The following is a 25,595-nucleotide window of genomic DNA, read 5'->3' as shown; positions in this document are numbered from 1 at the left end:
ATTAAAAAAAAAAAAGATGCAGAAAGTATTCAGATGGAAGTAAAGTAGTAAGTGATAATGAAAACTATAGATGTTAAAAATGATAAAAACTAAGAAAAACAAGAACTAAAAACTAAAAAAAAAAATCACTAGACTTATAAGATACAGGATTTTAGTCATTAAAAGGAAGAGACAAATAGGATAAGAATTTGAGGGTATGGCAGCATGGAGTAAAAATATTTTAACAGTTAAGGCCTGAGTATGTTTGTAGGCAATTTTGAATAGAATAGATTTGAGATGGTTCCTCAAGTGAGAAAGGGAAAAGGATATATTCAGCAACAAACTTGATATGACTTTAAAAGATTCAAGACATATAGGATTTTGATGTGTTTTAACTTTCTATACTTGGTTTTATTGGTTGCATGTTTTGTAGTTGTATTTAGTACAGAAACTTTATATGCCAGTCAATAACTTAATAATCATTTGTTAAATGCATACTATGTACAGGCAGGAAATTAGGTGGCCCAGTGGATAAACTGCCTGGACTGAAGTTAGAAAGACACATCTTTCTAAGTTCAAATCTGATCTCTTACTAGCTATGTGACCCTGGACAAGTCACTTAATCCTATTTGCCTCTGTTTTTTTTTTTCATCTGTAAAATAAACTGGACAAAGAAATGGAAAACCACTCTAAGATGTTTGCCAAGAAAACCTTAAATAAGGTCATGAAGAAATGGATGTGACTGAAACGATTGAACAACAACTCTGTTCTTGACATTGTGCAAAGCAATGGAGATATAAAGAAAAGCAAAAGATAAACACTGATTCCAAAGAACTCCCAGTTTAAAAGGGAAGACAACATGTAAGAAACTACAAATAAGTGGTGCACAGGAATAATAGAAAGTAATCAACATTATGAGAGAAGGCATTAGAATTAAGGGCAATTGGGACAGGCTTCCTTTAGAATATGCTTGTCCTAAATATGACTCAATATAACTTTGAAGAGTATCTTTCAAGTAAAAGCAAGAATTTTTGCAATGGAAGGTAAATATTCAAATAGATAATGTGACCTTCTTAATAAATAACCTGAAATGTAGAATCAGAATTAAAGTAGGATTCTCCTAGTTGAATAATTTTGTATTTTCATGAAAACTCTGTTGGTAGTGATAAAAGTCACTCTACTCATCTAGAAAAATAAATAATGTTACCCATAAGTACTGTGCCATATCTCAGAACCTAGAGCTTTCTTACCCGTAAGAGGAAATTTAGTCTGGATAAAGCTTCTAAGAAGATGTCAGCTCCTTTGTTTGAAAATTCATATCTCCCAGCAATGAAAAGGAATAAAGTCTTTTCAAGGTCAAAATCAAGATGACTGAAATGAAACAAAACAATAAACTATATTTATATAAAGCCGGAAAATGACATAACTAGTATCCATTTCTCTTATAATTTCGTTTGAGATTCTTAGTATCTTTGAGAAAGATTTGTCACCCTTATGTAAGTCTCTTGGCACATTTTTTTTTGAACTATTAATGTTGGAGTGCCAAGAGTTCAGGCAAAAACTCTTAAAATGAATCTCAGAGGATTTGACAGTGATTTAATGCTGATTTAAATAGAAGTTGTTTTTCATCCATAAACACTCTACTATGATTATGAAGGGTATTGTGGCAGAAGGATAAAAAATCCCTTCCATTACAATGGAATTCATGAAAAGAGATTCACTTAAAATCTATTTATTTTACAAATGATAGAAAAAAAAAATAGAGACCTTTTTTTGCTGAATTTTCTTTTCTTTCTTTTTTTTTTTTTAGTGGGTCTTGGAGATCCAGAACTGAAATTTATACCAACTAGTGTTGGATTAAATACAGTTTTCTATAAAGATATTGCCTATAACTCAGTAAGTTACAGTGAATTAGTCATCAGTTTGTGAATTAGGATGACTTTCCTTCAAGTCTTGCCTCTACTACATACTGACTTTGTGTTTGGTGCAGTCATGTAATCTCAATTTCCTAGACAACTTTCTAAGACTTTAAGTTGAATAACAATTGACTATCTGTATTGGTAAAAGGAATTTTCTAACCAGGAACTCCTTCAAGCCATGAAATCATGGCTCTAGACCAAATTAAATATAACCTATGTGGATAAAAAGAAAAGATTAATGGGAAAGTGTGGAACTCTGATTTTTCATCAATGGTTATAATCCTGTTTTCTGTGTGCTAGATACCTATTAAAGTTCATGTCTAATTTGAGTTAGAGAAAACATACTGGTACAATGGGGAAGTATTAACACTTGGAGTTTGAAGACCTGAGTTCAAATCTTAGCTCTACCACTTGCTACCTGTGAGACCTAGATACATCAGTTTCTTAATCTGTAAAGTGAGCAGGTTGAAATGAGATGCTTGAGTCCAGTTCCAATTTTTTTTGATGAAGAGAGCCATCAACACCCAGAGAGAGAGGACTGTGGGAACTGAGTGTGGAGCATAACATAGCATTTTTACTCTATTTGCTGTTGCTTGCTTGCATTTTGTTTCTTTTTGATCTGATTTTTCTTGTGCAGCATGATAATTGCATAAATACGTATACATATATTGGATTTAACATATATATTTTAACATGTTTAACATATATTGGATTATTTGCCAGCTGGGGAAGGGTTGGGGGGAGAAAGGAAAAATTTGGAACACAAAGTTTTGCAAAGGTTAGTGTTGAAAAGTTATCAGTGTATATGTTTTGAAAATAAAAAGCTTTAATAAAAAAGGCAATCAAACCAAAAAAAGTGAGCAGATTGAACTAAATTATTTCTATGGCCTCTTCTAGTTCCAAGACTTCTGATACTGTTTCCAAATACATACCCATAGAAATGACCACGAACAAAATCCTGGATCCTGGACTTGTACAAAGCATGCAAATTTTGAAACTCATGCACAGCTGAAAATTTCTTAATGTTCAGGCCATTTGGAGTAACAACATCTGGAAAAGCAGAGGGATTCAGTGGAATTTAAGGTAATTATGTGACAATAGTATGATGTTGCAGCCTAAAAACCCAACATGATTTTAGGTTATATTAATAGAAGCATAACATCCAAAGAAGGAAAGTGATAGTCCTGCTGCATTCGACCCTAGTTAGTCTCCATCTAGAGTCCCATATTCAGGTTTCAGTGTAATAGTAGCTCTGAGAGGCCACTGATAAACTTAAGTATATATACAAAAGGGTAAGCAGGATGGCAAGCAAATTGGTTCCTAGCATAAGGTCTCTCAATTAAAGTTATTGCAAATGTTTAACTTGGAGGAGGAAAGACTGAAGCAAGATTATGTTAACTGCCTTCAAGTATATAAAAGATTGTCAAGTAGAGATATATTAGACTTGTATTGTTTGGCCTAAGAGAGTAGGATGAAAGCAGTGGAAACTGCAAGGAACTGGATTTCAATTCAACATAAAGAAAACCATTCTAACAATTCAAGATATCATCATATAGAATGGACTAGTTCAGGAAATAGTTCTCATTGGGAGTTATCAAATAAAGATTCCATGACACTTGATAAGTACAGATTTCTAATTAGATATAGGTAGGTTTAAACAGCCTTTAAGATCTCTTCTGATTCTGAGATTCTGTAATCCCTCATGAAACAGAAAAACCTTTAGTTTCTCTTGATTACAAATTCAGCATATTTCCTATTGTACCAGTTTTTGCTTCAATCAAATCCTGAAAAATACAAAGAATTCTAAGAGAGGACAATATGGAGTATATCATATAATCTATACAATATAAATAGGTGAGATATGGGATTCAGAATCCAGAGAAAGCTAATGGATAGATTCCTTATGTTGAAAGATAGTGCAAGAGAAAACTACAAAATGAGCTAATGAGAGCCAGACTATGAAGATCTTTAAGGGCCAAGGTGAAGAGTATTTGATTTATCCTAGAAACAATAGAGAGCAATAGAAGTTTCTTAAGAAGGATACTGTCAACGAAGAGGGAAGTGATATGGTCAGAATGTTGGAGGTCCAATTAAAATATTACTGCAACATGTGAGAGTGAAGAGAAACTGAAATAAAGCAATGGTCATGTGAAAGCAAAGAAGGGGATAGATATGAGAGAAATTATGGAGGCTGAAGAAAAACAACAGTAACGAGTTGGCAATGGATTGGATATAGCAAATTAGGGAGATAGAAGAGTCCAAAATGCTGCTAGGTTATAGTTTCTGTGATCCCAAAAGTGCTCTCAACAGGAACTAGAAAGTTTAAAGAAATAAAATCTAGCGTAAGATAATTTTATTTTTATGTTGATTTTGAGATCTCTTTGGTCCATTCAATTCAAGACATAAAAGTAGCAATTGGTAATGAGGAACTGGAAGTCTGGAGAGGGATTAAAGCTAAATATGCTCTGCAGGCAATCAATACAAAATAATGATATTATTCAAAGATAGTAGAGAGAAAAGAGGTCTCAGGCAGAATCTTGGAGTCCTTTCTGGTGAAATAATAGCACATAGAGAATAATCTATCAGAGAAACTTGAGGAATAAATAGAAGGAAGACCTGGGGCAGAATAGGGGCCTGCCTGATACAATTTCAGAAGATCTAAAAAAAGACCCAGGGCTGGAGATGAATTTCTCTGAAGTGCAAACACCTCTGGGCTAGCTTAGCAGAAAAGTCAAGTTGGGAGCCCTCAGGATAGCTGGGTGTGACTGGGAGCCTCTGCAGGAACCAGAGAAACTTTCACTGCCAGGACTTTCTGTCCAGTTAGGGTTTGAGTCAGGAAAGACTGAAGGAACTTCGATTGATTGGGAATGCCAGACCCAGGAGAATACAAAGGGCAGTGGGACAGGGACACTGCTGGCTGTGGGTACTTGGAGGGTGGAGTTCTTGGTTTGAGGTTTCTGGTCAGAGTAGAGACCTGAACAGAAGCTTGAGGTATGATCCCCCTATCCCATACTTAAAAGTTCTTACACTAATACTTCTTTTAAAAAACGAATCAGCAAAAAACAAAGAACCCCACCATTGAAACATATTATGGGAACAGGCAAGACTGGGGTTCACTTTAGTTTAAAAAAAAAAGCTTCTTCCCAAAAGAGTAAGGTGAAATGGTCCCCTGCCCAGGAAGAATTTATAGAAGAAATTAAAAAAGAATTTTAAAATTAGAGATATTGAGTGAAAACTTAAAAAGCTAAAAATAAAAAATAAAAACCATCCAAAAAAACCCCAAAAACCAAAAAACAAGAAATTCATGGGGGGGGAAAGTTAAGCAATTAGAAAAGGAGGTACAGAGTCTTGAAGATTAAAATAATTCTTCAAAAATTATAATTGGGAAAGGGGAAGCCAGTGAAGTTATGAGGGACCCAGAAATAACAAAACAGATTATAAAGAATGAGAAGATAGAAAAGAATGTGAAACATAAGAAAAATAACACATCTGGAGAACAGATTGTGAAGAGAAAACATAATAATTGAACTACCAGAAAGTTGTGACCAAAAAGAGGATCTTGACATAATAATGCAGGAAATAATCCAAGAAAATTGTCCTAGAATGAAAGAACATGAGGAGAAAGTAGGAATAGAAAAAACAAAAACAAACAAACAAACAAACAAAAAGACCACTGGTCACTTCAAAGAGATCCCTTCACACAGGAATATATATATAACTGCCAAATTTCAAAAAATCCCAGATTAAAAAGAAAATGTTGTAAGAAACAAGAAAAAAAAATTAAATATGGTGCAGCTGCAATTAAAATTGTACAAGACTTATCAGCAGTTACAGTAAAAGATTGCAGGTTCTGGAATCATATCTACAGACAAGCAAAAGAACTAGGCCTGCAACCAAAAAATCATAAAAAATATCTATAATTTTGAATGAGAAAAAAAAATGAATTTTTAGTGAACTTGCAGATTTTCAGGATTTTCTATCAACCAAAGCTAAATTTAATAGAAAAATTTAACATATAAGAGTCAGCATGAAAGGTCACTTTGGAGGAACTTAACATTAACATATTGATTAAACATAGACAAATTGTTTATATTGTTTTAACATGGGAAAATGGATACTAGATGTTTAAGATTCACTTAAGTAGCTCAAAAGAAAAACTGGAAGAGTCAAGGTAAAAATAGTAATAATGTTATACAAATGAGTTGCAGAGGAAGAATAGACACAGAGGCATTAGACGGGGGAGGAGAGCTCATAGTTCTGAAAACCTACTCACATCGGGCAATACTATATATACACTATGAAGGGTATAAAACACTCCAAAATCTATAAAGAAATAAGGCAGATGGGAAAGTAAAGGGTAAGGGAAAAAGACAAGAGAGGGATCCATGGGTAGGGGGAGGTTAAGTAATAACAAAACAAGTTATAAAGCAGAATTTAAAGAGACAGCAGGGACAGGAAAGACCTATATATGGGGGGGACGTTCTCTAATCCTAAAGAATGAGTGTATGTATATATGTATATATAAATATATCTTTCCTTAACTGTAGCTTGTTTGGGTATGTTGGGAGAATGAAAGTAAGGAAAACTAAATAAGGTGCACAATAGAAAACTAAAGAACAGTTTACAAGGAAGTAAAGAAAAAGTGGGCATTCATGAGTATAATTTCTTCTACTAATATATATATATATATATACTTTCTTGATCTGGTAATTTGTTGTATACATAACTGATTTTCTGCTAGACACATTACAACGTTCTCTTTTGTTTTGTTTCGTTTTTTTAGAGGACAAGTTAAGTGAGTAGAGAAAGAAGTAGTAAAACTCTACTAGGGAGGGGCCTCAACCTCTCCCTCTCAAATAAATAAACCTAACCACAAAATAAATTAGAAGGAAATTAAGAAGGTGAATGAAATTTTAGAAAAACTAGGTACAATAGAACTCTAGAAAAAAATGAATGGGGATAGAAAGAAATATAACTTTTTCTCAGTAGTACTTGGCATCTACATGAACATTGACCATGTATTAGGGCATAAAAGCCTTACAATCAAATGCAGAAAGATAGAAATATTAAATACATCCTTTTTAGGTCATGTATAATAAAGGATTATGAAAAGATAAATTTAAATTAGTTGGAAACTAAATAATCTATTCCTAAAGGATGAGTGGTCAAATAACAAATCATAGAAACAATAATTTCATTAAAAAGAGCAACAATGAGACAACATTAAAATTTATAGGATGCAGCTTAAGAAGTTCTTGGGAGATATTTTATATTTCTAAATGCTTCCATGAATAACTCACTATCTGACAAAATCTACTAGGAAAACTGGAAAAAGTATGGCAGAACTTAGGCACAAACCAACACCAAGATAAGGTCAAAATAGGTACTTGATTTAGACATAAAGATACCATAAGCAAATTATGAGAGAAAGAGATAGTTTAACTGTCAGATCTTTGGAGAAAGAAGGAAATTATAATCAAGTAAGAAATAGTGAACATTATAAACTGTAAAATGGATATCTTTAATATATTAAATTAAAAACCAAAACCAATGCAACCAAGATTAGAAAGGAAACAGAAATCTGGGAAACTATTTTTATAGTGTTTCTATTTAAGGCCTCATTTCTCAAATAAATAGAGAACTGAATCAAATTTATGAGAACAAAAGACATTTCCCAAATGATATATGGTCAAAGGATATGAACAGTTTTCATATGAAAAAATTAAAGCCTAAATGTTCTAAATTACTATTGATAGAGAGATGCAAATTAAAACAACTCTGAGCTACTAACTTACACCTATCAGATTGGCAATATGACAGAAAAGGAAAATAATAAATCTTAGAGAAGATGTAGAAAAAAATAGAATACTAATTTATTGTTGGTGGAGTTGAGAATTGGTCTAACCATTCTGGAGAGCAATTTAGAATAGTGTCCAAAGAGCTATAAAAGTCTTCAGACCCTTTGATCCAGGAATACCATTAATAGATCTGTATATAATATACATTGTATATAGTAACAGTGACATTATAAGATGACCAACTATGATTGACTTTGCTCTTCTCAGAAATACAATGATTCAAGACAAATCCAAAAGATGTGTGATGGAAAATGTTATCCACATCCAGAGAAAGAACTGTGAAGAATGCACATTGAAGCACACTATTTTCACTTTCTTTTTGTTTTGTTTTATTTTTTATTTCTCATCACTTTTCTTTATTATTCTGATATTTTTTCCATAACATGACTAATGTGTAAATATGTTTAACATAATTATACATGTACAAACTATATTAGATTACAAGCTGTCTTGGGAAGGGAGAAGGGAGGAAGAAAAATTTGGAGCTAAAAATCTTACAAAAATGAATATCGAAAACTATCTTTACAAGTAATGGAGAGAAATACTATTAAGAGCAAAACACTTTATTAAATGAGAGAATTCTGGGAAGATGGCAGGGTAAGTCAGAAAATTCCAGGAGTCTATCTCCCCCATAAACAAATAGCTCCTCAGAGTGAACCTAGAATGTTAAATAAATAAATAAATTAGAATTGGAGAGAACAGTGATCCTCCAGGGACAACCAGAGAAGATTCAGCAAGATACCAGGATGGAAGTTTAGCTCTTATGAACTAGTAAACCCCTCTAAGTTAGTTCCTCTTAAACAAGTTGTGAGCTTTGAGACTCTCAGGGTTGGGAGATGGATTCCACCCCAACCACTGGGGTGGATATTTATTTATCTCCAGGACAGTGTAGGAAGTTCAGTTTATAAATCCAGAAAGATTGGGAATCTCTACTGATAAGGGATGATAAGTTCAGCATGTGAAGCCAAGATACCCTGGATGAGAAAGAACCAACACAAATCTGATGAGTCCAGAAGCAGTGGGCTAGGACCCATTGTCTATGAGAGGAGATCAAAGTCCTTGATTTTGGTTCTCAGTCAGAGATGAGAACTGAAGGAAGACTTGAGGCTAGTGGCAACATCTGATCAGGGAAAAAAAAAAAGAATCTAACCATAAAATGTCTCTTTGTAAATAGAGAAGACTAGGGTTCATCTTGAGAGAAGGGTATTGAAGCAAAAATAATTTCTTCGGGGGAAGATTCTGGAAAGATAGTGGAGTGGGTTAGTAAATTTCAAGATCTCCAGATTTCCCCTACAAAAAGAACAAATTTTTGCCCCAGAGCAAACATGGAGTCAAGAAGATTTGGGGCAGAACTGGAGTCCTCCTGGTACAACCCAAAAAGATCTGAAGAAATACCCCAGGCTGAGATTACAAATACCTCTAAGCTAGCTTCACAGAAAACTTCAAGGGGGGGGGGGAGCCCTAGAGCTAGCTGTGTGTGGCAAGAACTTCAGCAGGAACTACAGAGACTTTCACCTCCAGACAACTATGGAGTCTGAGTGGGATAAGACTGAGGGAACCTTGGGTAATCAGGAACATCAGGCTCAGATGTGCTGAAACAGTGCCCTGGGGCAGAAGGAACAGCACCCAGTAAGTGCAAAAGCAGTGAGGCAAGGTCTCTGCTGGTTGCAGGCACCTGCTGGAGGAAGCTCTTGGTTTAAGGTTCCAGGTCAGAAGGGAGAATTCTAGTGAAACTTGAGGCACCATCCACCTACTCCAAGATTAGAAATGCTTACACTAATACCTCTTATTTTAAAAAAATAAACCATCAAAGAAGAAAAACCCTCACCCTAGAAATATATTATGGGAAAGGGAAGACCAGGGTTCATATTCAAAGGAGAATATTTAAGTAAAAAGAGCTTCTTCTACCCCAAAGAATAAAGTGAAATGGCTCCCTGCCCATAGAGAATTTATAAAAGAACTCAAAAAAATTTTAAAATCAAATGAGAAACATTAAGGAAAAGATTTTAAAATAACCATCCAAGAAAAACAAGACTAGATTATGAAAAAAAAAAGTTAATCAATTAGAAAAGGAGAGTCAGTATTTCAAAGATGAAAATAACTCTTTGAAAATTAGAATTGGACAAGGGAAAAATCAGTGAAGCTATGAGAAACCAAGAAATAGCAAAATAGATTTTTTAAAAAAATCTTCTCCCATTATTTTATTGACCTTCACCGTTTGCTGTTCATCCTTTGTTTTGGAGAGGACCACTGATATCACTGATGATGTCCTGATTTGTACATGATTTAAAGATTGTCAGCCTCACTATCTCTTCCAAAGTCACCAAAGTCCAATGGCAAGACAGAAGTCAAGATGACTGACCATGGCTTGGAATGCAGTGGATAACCTTGGCATCTTCAATGCCTGACTAAGCTCTTAGAGCTTCTCCTGCATTCATGGCTATTGGAACAAATTGTTCTCGTTCAACCCATTCTGCCATGGAAGTCTTCATATACTAAAGGTGGACATCTACCTAACTCACCAATGGTTTTGAGGCTTGTTGGTTGCTCTCAACCTGCTTTAGCCCCTATTGAAAAAGTTTTACATGATGTGACAACTAAGCATTCTGCAGCTTCTTGGAGATTGGACTATAAGAATAATGGGACAATAGGTGGCTCAGTGGATAGAGTTCTACACCGAATTGGGAAGACTTGAATTTAAATCTAGCCTCAGACATTTAGTAGCTACATGACCCTGGGACAGTTACTTAATCTTCTTCATCCACTGGAAATGGCCCTGAGAAACAGTTGAGATATTCCTCCAACAAAAGGAGATCCTCAGCTCCTATTCCATCCCTCTCTGTTCTTCTCACTCATCACCAGGCTGCAAGCCTACTTTAAGAATAGTCTAATGAGAGGATGTTTTAGATTTACTTTCCTGAAAAAAATTTTTCTAAATTTTAAATTGTAAATCCCACTATAGGGGCAAATATTCCAGATTTTTCAGCACCCTCAAAAGATTGGTAAAGTGTACTTCATTGGCAGTATCATTGAATTTTTATCTAAAATATCACTTCAGTAGAATGTAAGCCTCTCAAAAGTAAGGATTTTGTCTTTTTTGTCCCTAGCACCCAGAACACAGTATGTACTCATTAAAAGGTTAATTAATTGCCTGTTATCTCAGATTTCTATTTCTCTTTCACTGTGTAGGCTTTCACTCACTCACTTTCAGCTGCTGCTGTGGCTGCAACATTAATTTGAGAGTGGGAGAGATTAGAATAAAAATACAAGCACAGCTGAAATATATGAAGCCAGAATTAAGAAGAATGCCCTTGGGAAAGCCTTTCTGGTTTAATGATCAACAAAGATCCATTGACCTTTTTATGTTATGAGTGTCCAAGGATTTCACAACTTCAGTCCTAACCTTTCTCTCAGTAGTCAGAGGTGAATTTGACTGAAATGTCACTGGTCATAAAAGGTTCAGAATCAAACCTCGAGACTACATTAGAGTAGTAAAGTTCAGATTCTAGTTTTGAACCATAGTAATTAACACTCATATAGACTTTAAGGTCTAAAAACAATTTATATACAGGAATTTGAAGATTTGTTCTTTCTATTATGCTATGATGGATCACATGGATCTGGGCAGAGATTGCTTTGATTGTATGATAACTCTAAGATTTTTACTCCTTTTTCATTTTTTTCAGTATTTATTTACTTTCCAATACTTTCTGGTACTTTATTACTATCCTTAAATTTATTATTACCATAATTGCTATATTGCTATAATTCACATATCCCTCCAGCTTTTTTACTTATGAGCTATATGGCCTGCCACTTAACTCCAACTGTAAAATAGGGAGAACATTTCATAGGATTGTCAGGAGGAATGGGAATGTATGTAAAGCAATTGTTCTACTCTTGCATTTCTCTCTCTCCTTCTGTCTTACTCTTTTCCTTTCCTTCTCTCTATCTCTTCCTCTTTCTCTTAGTCACTTCCTCTCTCTCTCTCTCTCTCCCTCTCATAGACTCTCTGTCTATCTTTCTCTCTGTACATGTGTTTCTCTATGTCTTAGTGTCTCTTTTTTTCTTCCATGCAAAAATTATATAGAAAATTACATTAAATTACATAACACAAAAAACTGCTTTTGTAATCTGATTTTTGACCCTTCATTCAATAGAAACTGCTTTCTGCAAAGTTACCAATGATCCCTTAATTGTCAACTGTGTTGGATTTTTCCTCCTAATCTTTATCCTTCTTGACCTCTTACAATATTTGTCCCTGTCAACTATTCTTTTCTTCTAGATATTACTACTCTCTCTTGATTTTTCTTATACTTGTCTAACCATTTCTTTTGTTGTCTTTACTGGATCATCATTCACAAGCCACCTCCTAGCTGTGAGTATTTCCCAAGGCTTTCTCCTTAAACCTCTTCTCATTTTTCTCTATACATTCTCTCTCATCTTTCCTCTCCACTCACACACTCTCCTCAACAACCATGAATTCAATAATTTCCACACAGATGATTCTCAGATCTTTTTTTTTCTAATCCTAGTCATTCTCCTGGGCCTTAATCCCACATCACTAATTTCCTATTAGACATTTTAAACTAGATGTCTCATAGGCATGCAAAATTCAATCATTCTAGAATAAGAGTAATTATCTTTCCCCCCAGAACTCAATACTCTTCAGAATTTCCCTGTCTCTTTTGAGGGCATTACCATCCTTCTAGTTAGTCAGTCACCCAAGTTTACAATCTGAGAGTCATTCTAACTTCCCACTTTCTCTCACATCACATATCTAATCCATTGCTACATCTTGTGATTCTCTCTATTAAACATCTTTCTAGCCTATCCTTTTTCCTCCAGTTTAAAAACAGCATAGCAGTCCCACTGATTCTCTACAATGATGGATGAAGAAAGGCTTCTTTCACTCTCCCTACTATTCTAAGACTTTTTGTTAAGAAGTTATTCAGTCACAGAATAATGTGTTCATTCAGGGAACATTTACTAAACAACAACAGTGTGCAAGGCATTTTTCTAATACTAAAACTTTATCACAGGTAACCTTCAAACTAACAGGGGAGATAAGATATGTACACAAATAAATGTAACCTGAGACCAGCTATAGTAAATGTCATAAGTATTGTCAAAACAAAAAGTAAGAGGATTTCATAGGAGGCAAAGCTTACTTTTGACATAGGAGACAAAGGATTAAGTGGCATTTGAGCTGAGCCTTGAAAGATCGATAAGATTTCAAAAAGTTGAGAGAGTGAGGGAAATGTCTCACAAACAAAAGAAATGAACAAAGAGAGAGCTGTGTGTAAAAGTGAAAACTTTGACTAAGAAGTAAAGGTTAATCCCATTTATTTGAAAAGTATGGTACATGTAAAAGAGTAGTCAGAGATATGGTAGGAAAACTACTTTGGGCAAAATTGTGGAGAAGTTATGAAGTTTAGATTTTATGCAATAGACATAGAGAATTATGATTTTAAAACAGCATATAAGATGGATGAGGGTGGAAAGGGAAGAGAAAGTGGAGTCAGGAAGTCAGTAGACTTAAAAGATTCTGTAATAACCAATGTGAGAGGTGATAATGATTATGAAATGATATAGAAGGGGAAAATATCCACTAGATAAAAATGATTGGAAATGAGAGACTAGAATGTAAGAAAGGCAGAGTAAGAGGTAAGACAGATATAGATGGAGGTAAAAGAAGTAAAGAGAGATTTGAGATTCAGGCAAAATTGTAATAATTGAAACCCATTCATGGAATATGCACAGAGAAAATAAGACTAAGGACAGAGCTTAAATTTAGGAGTCAAGAGAATAAAGGGGATCTAATTAAGGAAAGAGGAAAGAAACAATTGGAGAGTCTTAAGGAGAACCAGAGTCACAGAAGTCAAAGGAAGAATTATTTTTAAGAAAAATACTAGAAACAAATATTATGTGTATTTCTCATAGAGAGAAAAGGGAAATTATATATTTGGTAATAGGGTAGTCATTGATGAATTTAGACTAGGTTCAATAATAACAATAATAATAATGTTGATAACTTACATTTTTGTGGTGTTTCAAAGTGCTTTTATATATATAGAGAGAGAGATATCTATATATCTCTCTCTCTATATATATCATACTATCTAGCATTCAGTGGAGTAGAAGAGTGAAATCCAGATGAAAGGGCAGCTAATGTAAGTTCTTTGAGCGTAGAGACGGTCTTGTTCTTTGTATTTGCACATTTTGGGCCTTGCACCATGTCAGGCACATAGTATGTCATTAAAGATGCAAGAACAATACAGTGAATTGAAGAATGTAGGAGTCAAGTCAATAAGCATTTATTAAATGCCTACTCTATGTCAGGTATTATATGGTCCTAAGCACTAGGGATACAAAAAAAAAAAGTAAAAAAAAAAAACAAAAAAAAAACAACAAAAACCAAGTCCCTGTTTTCAAAGACTCACCACCTAATGGATGAGGAGACATCCAATTGATTATGTACAAATAAATTGGAGATAAGCTCAAAGGAAGTTTTGTATTAGCATTAAAAGGGATCAAGAAAAGTTTCTTGAAGAAATTGGGATTTTTAGCTGAGACTTGAAGGATACAAGAGAAGCCAGGAGTCTCAGAGAAAGAGGAAGAACATTCCATGCATGGAGGGATAGCCAGTAAAAATGCATGGAGTTGGAAGGAGCAGGACATGTTTGAGGAAAAGCAAGGAGATTATTGTTGCTGGATTATAAAACATGTACAGGGGGATAACGTTTAAGGAGACTGAAAAGGTAAGGAGAAGCCAAGAAAAGAGTTCTCATAGTGATTGACCTATTTTTAAAAAGTAATCTTGATTTCCATTTTCAGGTGAAGGTCCAGGTTTAAGTTTCCTTAAATAGAATTTTCTGGCTTAAACTCATTGTGACAATTCACTTTTTATACTACAAATAGTTTAATTGTGATTTCTAATCCAATCCAACAATTATTTATTAAGCATCTACTATTTGCCAGACACAATGTTAAATGCTGGGGATATAATTAATAAAAAGAAAGACAGTCCCTGTCCTCAAAGAGATTATAATCTAAAGGATGGATAAAATCTAATAATTTCCATTAAATGCTGCAGAAAACAAGAATTATGTACATGATATGCATAACTAAGGGACATCATCAAAGATCTGCTTTCAAAAAGAAATAAGGCAATCACAAAATGAAAATAAGATGTAATGAGAAAGTTAAATTATTGCATTAATATCCTTAAGATATATTTTTTTTTTAAAAAAAGAGGAAGGGCTGCAGAGAATAGTGGGCCCTTTCAGAAGGATTTATTGAAAAACATGAATCAAAATTATCCAAAATGAGAAGATGTAGAGATGTTGTGATCTGCATAGGAAGAGAGCACCCATGTAAATGATCTCAGAAATGTATAAAATGTCTAAGTATATATTATTCTATATATGCATAGAGAATGGTATTTTATACTATTTTATGTGGTATAAAATGGGACAACTAGGTGGTGCAATGGATAGAATATGAGGTCTAGAATCAGGAAGATCTGAGTTCAAGTCCATCCTCAGACACTAGTTGTATGACCCTGGGCTTAACTAGGTTTGCTTCATTTTCCTTATCAGTAAAATAGGCTAGAAAAAAAAAAAATGGCAAAGCATTCCAGCATCTTTGCCCAGAAACTTCCTAAAAGGTGTGTGTGTTGGGGGGGGGGGGGTAAATAAAGAACCAGATGTGACTGAAATGACTAAACAACCACCACAACAAGGGTATAAAATGGCATTTTGTTCAAATGATCATCTATAATTGAATATATGGATGTGAATGAAAATAATATTAGTTATGATTATAACTTGAATTCACATTGCAACTTAAGTTTTGAAAAATGCCTTACAAATAATATTCTCATTTTACAGATGAGGAAACAGAGACAGGAAGAGATTAAGTGACCTGGCCAAGGTCACCCAGATAATAAGTATCTGAGTTTGAATTTGTATTTTGATCTCAGTGATATCAAGCCCAGAACTCCACCCACTGTACCACCTGGCTGCTGAAAGTAAGAAGTACCATATCATTCTTCCCGGTCCCTCCATGTTTCCACCACTTTATCCATCAATTTCGGAGCCCTGTGACAGACCATGTAGTAACAGACCATGTAGATGACAATTACCAGGCTTTCTTTTCAGCATGTGTTCAGCTTCTATGGCAGTGATTTCAGAAACCGTGGTGAACACGTGAGCACAATGAACAGAAGCTCTCTCCATGCAGTACCGATGGTAAATCTGTCTCTCTCCAGCTTCCTTATCTATATCAAACTGTTAAACAAAATACACACATTTGCCTCTGTTGAACCTCCTCCATAGAAGTAGAACAAATCTTTCTCATTGCATTTGTTATTTGAGGCACTCTGATAAGGGAAAAGTGTCTGTGATGTTTCAAGTCTTATCAAAACCATGAGTAGGAATTTTTAATTCTAGGGGAAAATTTAACTGGGTGAGGGTGGGAGAGGAGTGGGATTTATAAACCAAGCATCAGACAAGTCCACTCATATGCTGAGAGCTTCAGGAAACAAATCTAAATTGTATGTTGTTATAGTTTCTATTCCAGCACCGAAAACCAAACTATTAGTGCTGACAGAAATACATGTGAAATGCTCCAGTTTCTGTGAAGCTAATGTATTAGCCAATAGACAAACTTATCTTACCAAGACAAGCTGTTTATTAGCCTTTCCTCCCATCCATCTTTTCCTGGGCATTAGAATAGGGGCCCACTAATAGAGAAAGCTGGGTGCCAATAGATAAGCTTCTTGGTAATGGGACCTTAAGTGTAGAATGATGGTCTAGAGTCAGGTGACAGATCAGGAATAGTTGTACCAAGCAATACAGATTGTCTGAGAACCACAAGGCATAGGAATGGTGGTGGACCAAAGGAGAATCAGCTGGATAAAGGGCAACCTCCTAGATATTGTCACCCTGAGGTGAAGACTCAATTTCCATCTCAGGTGTGACCCTGAGATTTGTTATATGAGTACATGACCTGGAAAGTATGCTTTAATTAGGAGAGGTCCTCTCAGACTATGACAGCATGTGTAAATAAACTATGAGCATGTGTAAATAAGCTCATTCCTTCATAAATAAGCAGCTATAATAAAAAAGAAAAAAAGATTTAGAGACCAATTGTGCTTGATAACTCAGTTCCCTGGTACACTTTGTTATATTATCTTCTAATCTGACACTAACTTACTAGCCTGTATCCTTTCTCCCTAACTGGTTTTCTTTATCACTTCCATTCTTTTAACTTAAGTCTCCTAAATAAACTGGTATCAATCTGATTTGAATCATATTTTTTAAATTTATTCTCACTCACTGAAGTATTTAAAATCTATCCTTCCTGCTCCTAAGCAAGAACTGTCTTCTTGTGTCTCACTGTTCACTTAATCACTGGAATATATTAGCCCTCCTTTTTGTAGAATGTGGAAGTTATCTGTCTCACATTAAATTTTTATCAAGGTCTATAACCCTCAAACTTGTAAGTGAATAGTGTTTCTTAAGGCATGAAATATGGATAATTGATGATCTCAAGAGATCTTTCAAGTAGATTTCTGATATTATTAACATTTTTAATGTATTTATCTCATAATATGAAACTAACATATGGGCATCCAGAGAAATGCCATTTTTCCTCTTCATTCTGATACCTACCAGCTCCCTCTTTCTTCTTAAAGTCACCCTACATCTCCCCCAGGCATCCCCACACAACACCCCCAACAATGCACGTGCGCGCGCGCGCGCGCGCGCACACACACACACACACACACACACACGCTCTTCCACATTTCCTCCTCCCTAGTAATAATTTTTACTCTATGAATCTTAGGTCCACAGACCTACAGAAAGTCATTGAAACAAATGTAATCAAATAGAAAAAAAAAAAAAAAGAAAGAAAGAAAGAACCTTACTTTTTAGAATGAGATCAAAGATGTTGTTCTCGAAGGTTCAGCAAAATCAGGGATTTCAAACTTGAGGCCTCTAAGCCTATTTTTAAAAATATACTTTGATAACTGTATTTCAATATTACTGGTTTCCTTTGGAATTCTATATATTTTATTTTATGATTTCAAAACATAATTCTGAGAAGAGATTCTTAAGCTTTACCAGGCTTGCAAGGGAGTTTGTAATTAAAAGACCTTTCAGGAACTACAAAAATTATTTCTTTACTTCCTATTTAAATTATTTAACAAAAAATTAAATAATATTAATACTCTGTAATTACTTAGTACATTCATCTCCCATGCTTAAAAAAAGAAATTATACTATTTCTTTCCCTTGAGATCTTAAAGTCTCATAATGTCTGAGGATATTGCCCATAAACATTAGATACTAAAATTCAACTCAGCATAAGGAATAATAATTAATCATATTTCATAGAAGTAAAATGATTATCCTAAGTTTGTGACCTGCATGATCACCTTATGCTTCATTAAATTAATTGTAGAGCATTTTACTATTAGCTATTCACATAGAAATAAATTGTTAGATCCTACTGCTATTGTCTAACTTTCTTGGTAACCTTAAGAAACTATAAAAATTAATTGTCTCACTTTTATTTGAGTGTTAACAATATAAAAAGTTCATATGTCATGGTGGATACTATTAAACTCTTTCACTGCCTTTTTATCACTTTAATGAGGTTCCTTCTATAATTTTGTTGTTTTTAAGCTTTGCCTGGTAATGCTAGAAGCTCACAGCCTATTGTAACTGCAAGGATTCCCCTTGTTTTATGGATTAGGAAATAAAAGATGAGGAAGGTCAAGTTTCTTGCTGAAGATCACATGGCATGGTAGATACTAAAAATCTACCTTTAAAGTGAAAATAATGTCCCCTGCTCTATGTAATTAATTAAAGAGGTATCTAAAGATACCTCTGCCACTTAGAGACTCAGTGAGTCAGTGAGTACAGTTTGTAATGTACTTGGTTCACTGCTACATGTAGGTGGAGAATCAATCTACCATCTTATTCATTGGTATAAGCTGCTGCTTATAATAAGTTAGTGTTCTTGGCCTGATATGTCCTGAATCATAGCTCTTCAGTATTTGAGTGGTTTATTAGAATGTTTCAAATGCAGTTTTCTACTATAAAAAAATCTTGGACTTATATTAAATCTGTCTCTACTCCCAACACTACCAATAAGGTTGCATTAAGATGGGCCATGTAAGTTTTACACTTCTTCCTTATTATGAACTAGATTACTGATTTAGTCAGACATATGTTGGTAAGCTAGGTGCATAGTGGGCCCAGAGTCAAGATCTTTCTTCTCTTTCTGAGTTCAAATTTGACCTTAAGCACTTACTGTAGGCAAGGCATTTTAACTCTTTTTGTCTAAGTTCCTCCATCTGTAAAATGGAGAAGGAAATGGCAAACTATTCTAGTATCTTTCCCAATAAAAGTCCCAAAAAAGTGGTCACAAGAATCAGAGGAGAAAATGAACAACAAATTCAATGATTGAGAAGTGAAGTAGAGTAACAAAAAGAGGTCTAGAAGTCACTGGATTGTGAATCAGAAGAGATGAATTCTAGTTTCTTGCCCTATTAATGAACAGTCTGTGACCTAGGGTAATCCACTTGTTTAAGGGCCTCAGTTTTTTCTTCATCTTTGAAACAAGTGGTTTGGAATATATGATATCTCAAATTACTTCAAGCTCTACTACTCTAAGTTCTGTATTGAGAAGGACTAATGGAACTGGGTTTGAGTGAGTACTTGATCAGGTAAGTATAATTATCAGAAAATTTGAGGTGATAATAGCATTTTTCTTGGCAAAGACACTGGAGTGTTTTGCCATTTCTTTCTCTGGTGTACGAGGAAGTGAGACAAGCAGGGGCTAAGTGTCCTGGTTCACATAGCTATCTAGTATCTGAGACTAAATTTGAACTCAGATCTTCCTAACTCCAGGCTTAGTGCTCTAGCTAGTATACTATCTGATTACCTGAGGTGTAACCCTTTATTTAGGGATAAGTATCCTGAAGTTTGATTGGAAATGGGAAAACAGAATCAAGAGCACTAATGTTTAAAGATACTTCTACCTCTCCTCCCTCTGAAACAGCACTACCCCCACACCTTTTTATCTGGGAAATCATTTAGCTCTATGTACATTCAAGACAATGGACCATAAAAGCAAAAAAAAGTACGAGGTGCTTTTTTGCTATAGAGATATTCCTATGTCATTATGGTTGGGAGGTTGTATGATGGACAGCTGAATAAACTGATAGGAGGTAAAGGTGAAAAAAATGACTTTCCTCTTCGCCTTAACAAATTAACAAGTATGAAGTATCTCTGATAAAAGCCTCATTTCTCAAATATATAGAGAATTGAGTCAAATTTATTAAAATATAAGTTATTCCCCAGTTGACAAATACTCAAAGGATATATACAGACAGTTTTCAGATGAAGAAATCAAAGCTATCTATAATCATATGTAAATATACTTTAAATCACTATTGATCAGAGAAATGCAAATTAAAACAACTCTGAGGTTCCACCTCATATATAGCAGAGTGACTAATATGACAAATAAGGAAAATGTTGGAGATAGAAGGGGATGTTGGAAAACTGGGACATTGATGCAGTGCTGGTAGAATTGTGAATCGATCCAACTATTCTGGAGTGCAATTTAGTGGTATGACCAAAAGGCTATAAAATGTGTATACCTTTTGAAAATACCACTGATAGGTCTATGTTCTAAATAGATACAAAAAAGGAGGAAAGGAACTATTTGTACAAAAAAAAATCTATAACAGATCTTTTTGTATTAGCTAAGAAATAGAAGGGATGCCCATCAACTGGGGAATGAATTAGCAAACTGTGGTATGTGATTGTAATAGAATATTATTGTTATAAGAAATGACAAACAGAATGATCTCAGAAAAATCTGGACTTACTTGACCTAACACATGGCTTAATAAACAGAACCAGGAGAACATTGTACAAAGTAATAGCAATAAGTGAATGATTTTAAAGAACTGTGAATGACTTAGTTATTCTCAGCAAAACAAAGATCCAAGACAATCCCAAAGGAGTAATGATGAAGTATATTGATAATGTTTGAATATAGATTGAAGCATGCTATTTTTCACTTTTTTTTTATTTGAGTCTTCTTGTTCAAAATGATTAACATGGAAATGTTTCACATGATTGCACATGAATAACCTTTATCTTTCTTGGCATCTCAGGAATGGGAAAAAGAGAGGAAAAAATGGAATTTGGAATTGAGAATTTTAAATTAAAAAAATTTTAATGAAAAAAAATTTCACAAACTGACAATATTCCTTTAGATGACATATTTTTATGAAGTGATGTCAATGTCCCCGGGAAGAGGCAAATAAAACAATTTTAATCAGTTTTGATTATATTTTAAATAACATAAGTCATTCCTTCAATCTATATAAAAGTTGAATATTTTTCTTGTGCTTATCTATTATCATATCTTAGTTTGCCTTCCTACTCAATTTAAGTGGGGCTATGGAGCTGGTTCAGGTACCTTCAAAGAGAAACTAAACAATAAACCACTTGGCACTACTGTATTTTAAAAGCATATATGTATATCACTTGATATTCTTCTATATGTCACCTAAAATAGAATTTAAACCCATTATAGGAATTTTGTCTTTTGTATCATACTATTTTTAATTTTCTTATAAATAATAGTATATGATGATCAATTCTGATAGATGTGACCCTCTTCAATAATGAGAGGAACCAAATCAGTTCCAATAGAGCATTAATGAACTGAACCAACTACACCCAGGAAAAGAACTCTGGGAGATGACTATGAATCACCTCATAGAATTCCCAATCCCTCTATTTTTGTCTGCCTGAATTTTTAATTTCCTTCACAGACTAATTGTACACTGTTTCAAAGTCTGATTCTTTTAGTACACCAAAATAACTGTTTGGACATGTATATATATATATATATACATATATAAATGTATATATACATATATAAATATATATGCATATATTATTATGTATATATTATTATATATAATATATACATATATACATATATATATATATATTGTATTTAACTTATACTTTAACATATTTAACATGTATTGGTCAACCTGCCATCTGGAGAGGGGATGGGGGGAAGGAGGGGAGAAATTGGAATAAAAGGTTTTGCAACTGTCAATACTGAAAAATCACCTATGCATATATCTTGTAAATAAAAAGCTATAACAAAAAACCATAATCCAGCAGAACAAAAGTAAATAAATAAATAATAGTAATATAAAATAAGCAATATAAAATAAATAAGGATAAGCTTATTTCTTTTTCCCAAAAGAATAAAAATTATAATGTGAATGTCCTTTATTGCATCCACATGGAGAAAAACATTTCTGAAGGAGAAGTAATTTGATTTACAGTCTATTGTTATTATTTATCATACTGTGGCTGATTTTAAAGAAAAAGTGTCTTGTGCCCTTCAGATACCTTGTCTCACACAAACGTCAGGTTTGTCACAGATCACTGGTTTGACCTTAGTAATCACCTTCTAGAAAGCAGTTAGAAAATTCTCTGAAGACCTGGCTGCCTATCAATTCCTAAATGAGTATATTTTAAATGAATTCCTACATTTATCATCTGACCTTTGGGTCTGATGACCTTTTTTATCCAGGGAAGCTGTCACTGATTGCTTTATGAATGCTAAGTTTTTTTGTTATGAGCTTTTTCTAAATGAAGAATACCTTTGAAATGAAAATGATACTTTCCATTCTTATCTGAACATACTCCCATCCACCCAACCCCCAAACACACCTGTGTTCTTTTGCATAGAACTGTTCTTAGAATTATCATAAACTACTAGAGTTAGGAGTTCCTCTATTACAACTTCCTTATTTGATACATGAGAAAAATCTATGCATCAGGGAGATGAGATAATTTACCTGGTTTAGCTATTAGAAGATTTGAGATTAGAACCACATAGATTATTATTCTGAAGAACTAAATAAATATGCAGAAAGGCAAACCATCCAATTGGTCAAGTAAAATGGAAGGATGCCAAATGGAACGATTTTGTGTTCATATTTTAAGGTGAGTACAAATAAATGTGTGACTACCAAGGGATATATGGATATGTTCTTTTTGAATTACATTCCAGATTTCATTATACCCTTCCTTCCATTGCCTACATGTCATATTTATCTCCAGAAGGATTACAAGGACATAACAAATACTGATACATCATATGAAATCCCAGCCACTTATTTATTTAGGATTGGGAGGAGAGAAGGCTCAAACTTAGGCTCAAACCTAGAATCTCCCTGATGCCCAGAGCGTGGATAAAGGTAGTATCACTAGGACAAGAGAAAGAGACAAGCCTTCCAACTTCCACCAGATCTTATGTATGCTATATCTCCAAATCACTGGGGGATACTAGAGTGGTTTGCCCTTTCTTTCTCCAGCACGTTTTACAGATGAGGAAACTGAGGCAAAGTTAAGTGACTTGCCTAAGTTTACACATACTAAATGTCTGAGGCCACATTTGACCTTGGGAAGAAGAGTTTTTCTGACTCCATACTCAGCACTTTATTCACTGTGCACTTAGCTACCCCCATAGCTGCATTACCAATAAAAGTAAGAAACTGAGAGCATTCTGTAACATTCTTTCCACTCATGGGATAATGACATACATTATCACACTCAACACATTTTTAAACATGGGAGAAGCTGAGGACATCCCGTAACTGTGGACCCAGAATTCCTCCACAAATCTTCTAAATACTTCAAATGATTTAAATTGTATAGCCCCAAATGATGTATTCTTTGAAAGATTAGAATTGTGCCATGTTTCACATGCCATTTACTAGATGTCTGATTTTCTAGGAGGAACATGGTTATGAACACTGATTGTTTAGAAGGTGAGTTCTGCAATCTGATCTCAGCAAAATCAGAATCAATCATCCTAATCATTCATCATTAAAAATAACAAAGGGACAAGAAGAGGAAGAAAGGAATGAGAGAATTATTTTACCTTATCAAGGTGATTGTAGAAATCAGCATTAGCTGCACAGAGGTACCTTCCAAGCAGTGTTGCATGAGTTGTAAATATTGTGGCAATAGGAAGTCTTCTGGCTCTAGAAAGAATTAGTCCAGTTCCTGCCTGCCATTCATGAAATTGAACAATGACATGTTTACCATCCACATGGTCAGTCACCTGACACAGAAACAAAAAAATTAATACTTAAAATTTCCAAACATTTTCACCTCTACACATTTATATAACTTTATTCATATAAAACCTGTTTTGTAGATATACATGATATGTATGATCATAGAATCAGATGTAGGGCTATAAGAAGTCTTTATAGATGAGAAAAAGGAATTAAAGAGATTAAGTTTAAGGTCACAGAAATAATAAGTAGTTAAATCAAAACTTGAACCAGCTGTGAATAAAGTATTCTTTTTCACTTCCCTTCTGACATGATTGTGTAGTAGTAAATATATATGTATATATGTATGTAAAATTTCAAAAAAGCTAAATAAAGGCGGAAAGGCCCCTTTTATATCTTCAAACTATAAAGTGACCTTAACTAGCCAGTGATAAGATTATCTAAAGCTACATTATTAAAATCAGAGTTACTTTTCTGTGTTGTCTTTGATGTTAGGCTCTCTCCATATTTGTTAAATTAACTGATGATTTTCAAAGGAGGATGAGCTCTACTTAAAGACTTTTAAAATCATTAGCACCTAGTTTAGTATTTTGCTTATAGTAGGTACTTAATTCATGCTTACTGAGTGATTAGTTGATTGACTGGTTAAAGTTACCGAGGAAAATAGCCATTGATAAAATTCATTTACCTGGCTCTCACCTTACTTACAGTAAGTACACTTGCACTGACAGGCATATCTCAGAAATCTCTCCCACGTAGAGATTCATTCAATCTAAATTTATGGTCCAATCAACATTCTGGTCGCTATTATCTAGTGAATCCCATGATACCTTTAGGACAAAGGTATCTTTCTCTTTACTCCAAATCCTGTCCTCATACCATGGGTTTTCAGAATACATACTGATACTCCTTCAAATACCTGAAAGTGCGAATTCCTCAATCTATTCATTTTGACATCATCAATATTGTTTATTCTTACATTCCACCTCATTCATGCACAGACATGGTTATATACTTAACATCCACAAATTTTCCACTTCTATGCCCATGAATTATAAAATTTCTTTAATAATTATCATCTTTTATCACTTTATTTTTTCTCTCTATCTTGCAATGCATAACTTTATCTTCATAATAACCTCCAATGCCTCAATTCTTTTCTAGGCTATCTCATGATCAAAGTTCAGTTTTCTGCCTTCACTATCTCAACCCATTAATGTCAAATATGCTACCGATGGGATATATGCATCCTCAAACATTCCCAAGTATAGCCTGAACAAGATTAAAATATAATTGAGAAATATTTTTAAAAACAAGTAAAAATACAATCAAACACAGGTAAAAGTAAGGTGATTTTCTAAATCAACTTATACCCAAAGGTCTCATTATATACAGTTTAATGGACCCCATTTCAGTTTGAATTTGAACCCATTTAATTCTCTCCTCTCCATTGAAGTCCCTTGTGCTTTTATCATTGCTCAAACTATGCCAAGTCCCATCTTTAGATTGTTCTTACCATCTATTGCTTTCATTCTTATTGCTGAACAGAGCTGGAGAAAAATATAAAACCACACTACCTGGGAACAATACAATTACTTTTCCTATTTTTTCCTGGACCTTTACTGCAACAAAGCAATCTTTTTCCATTTTCCTAACTGAACACACATTCTTTTATCTCAATTATCATAGTGACTA

General features: G+C 34.1%; 1 protein-coding gene across 1 annotated transcript in view; it reads right to left on the bottom strand.

Moving 5' to 3' along the window:
• GYS2 (glycogen synthase 2) overlaps nt 1–25,595 on the bottom strand; it is a 57,949-nt gene that overhangs the window by 24,045 nt on the left and 8,309 nt on the right. The window contains exons 5-8 of the mRNA XM_074268862.1: nt 23,762–23,944; nt 15,903–16,047; nt 2,831–2,948; nt 1,230–1,350 (exon numbers count right to left, since the gene is read on the bottom strand). Of these exons, the coding sequence (XP_074124963.1) occupies nt 1,230–1,350; nt 2,831–2,948; nt 15,903–16,047; nt 23,762–23,944 (567 nt within the window). The remainder of the gene's footprint in view (nt 1–1,229; nt 1,351–2,830; nt 2,949–15,902; nt 16,048–23,761; nt 23,945–25,595) is intronic.

This window comes from Sminthopsis crassicaudata, chromosome 5 (assembly GCF_048593235.1).
Source record: "Sminthopsis crassicaudata isolate SCR6 chromosome 5, ASM4859323v1, whole genome shotgun sequence".
NCBI lineage: Eukaryota > Metazoa > Chordata > Mammalia > Dasyuromorphia > Dasyuridae > Sminthopsis > Sminthopsis crassicaudata.
The sequence above is the reverse complement of the archived record's forward strand: the minus strand, read 5'-3'. Positions and strand labels throughout refer to the sequence as shown.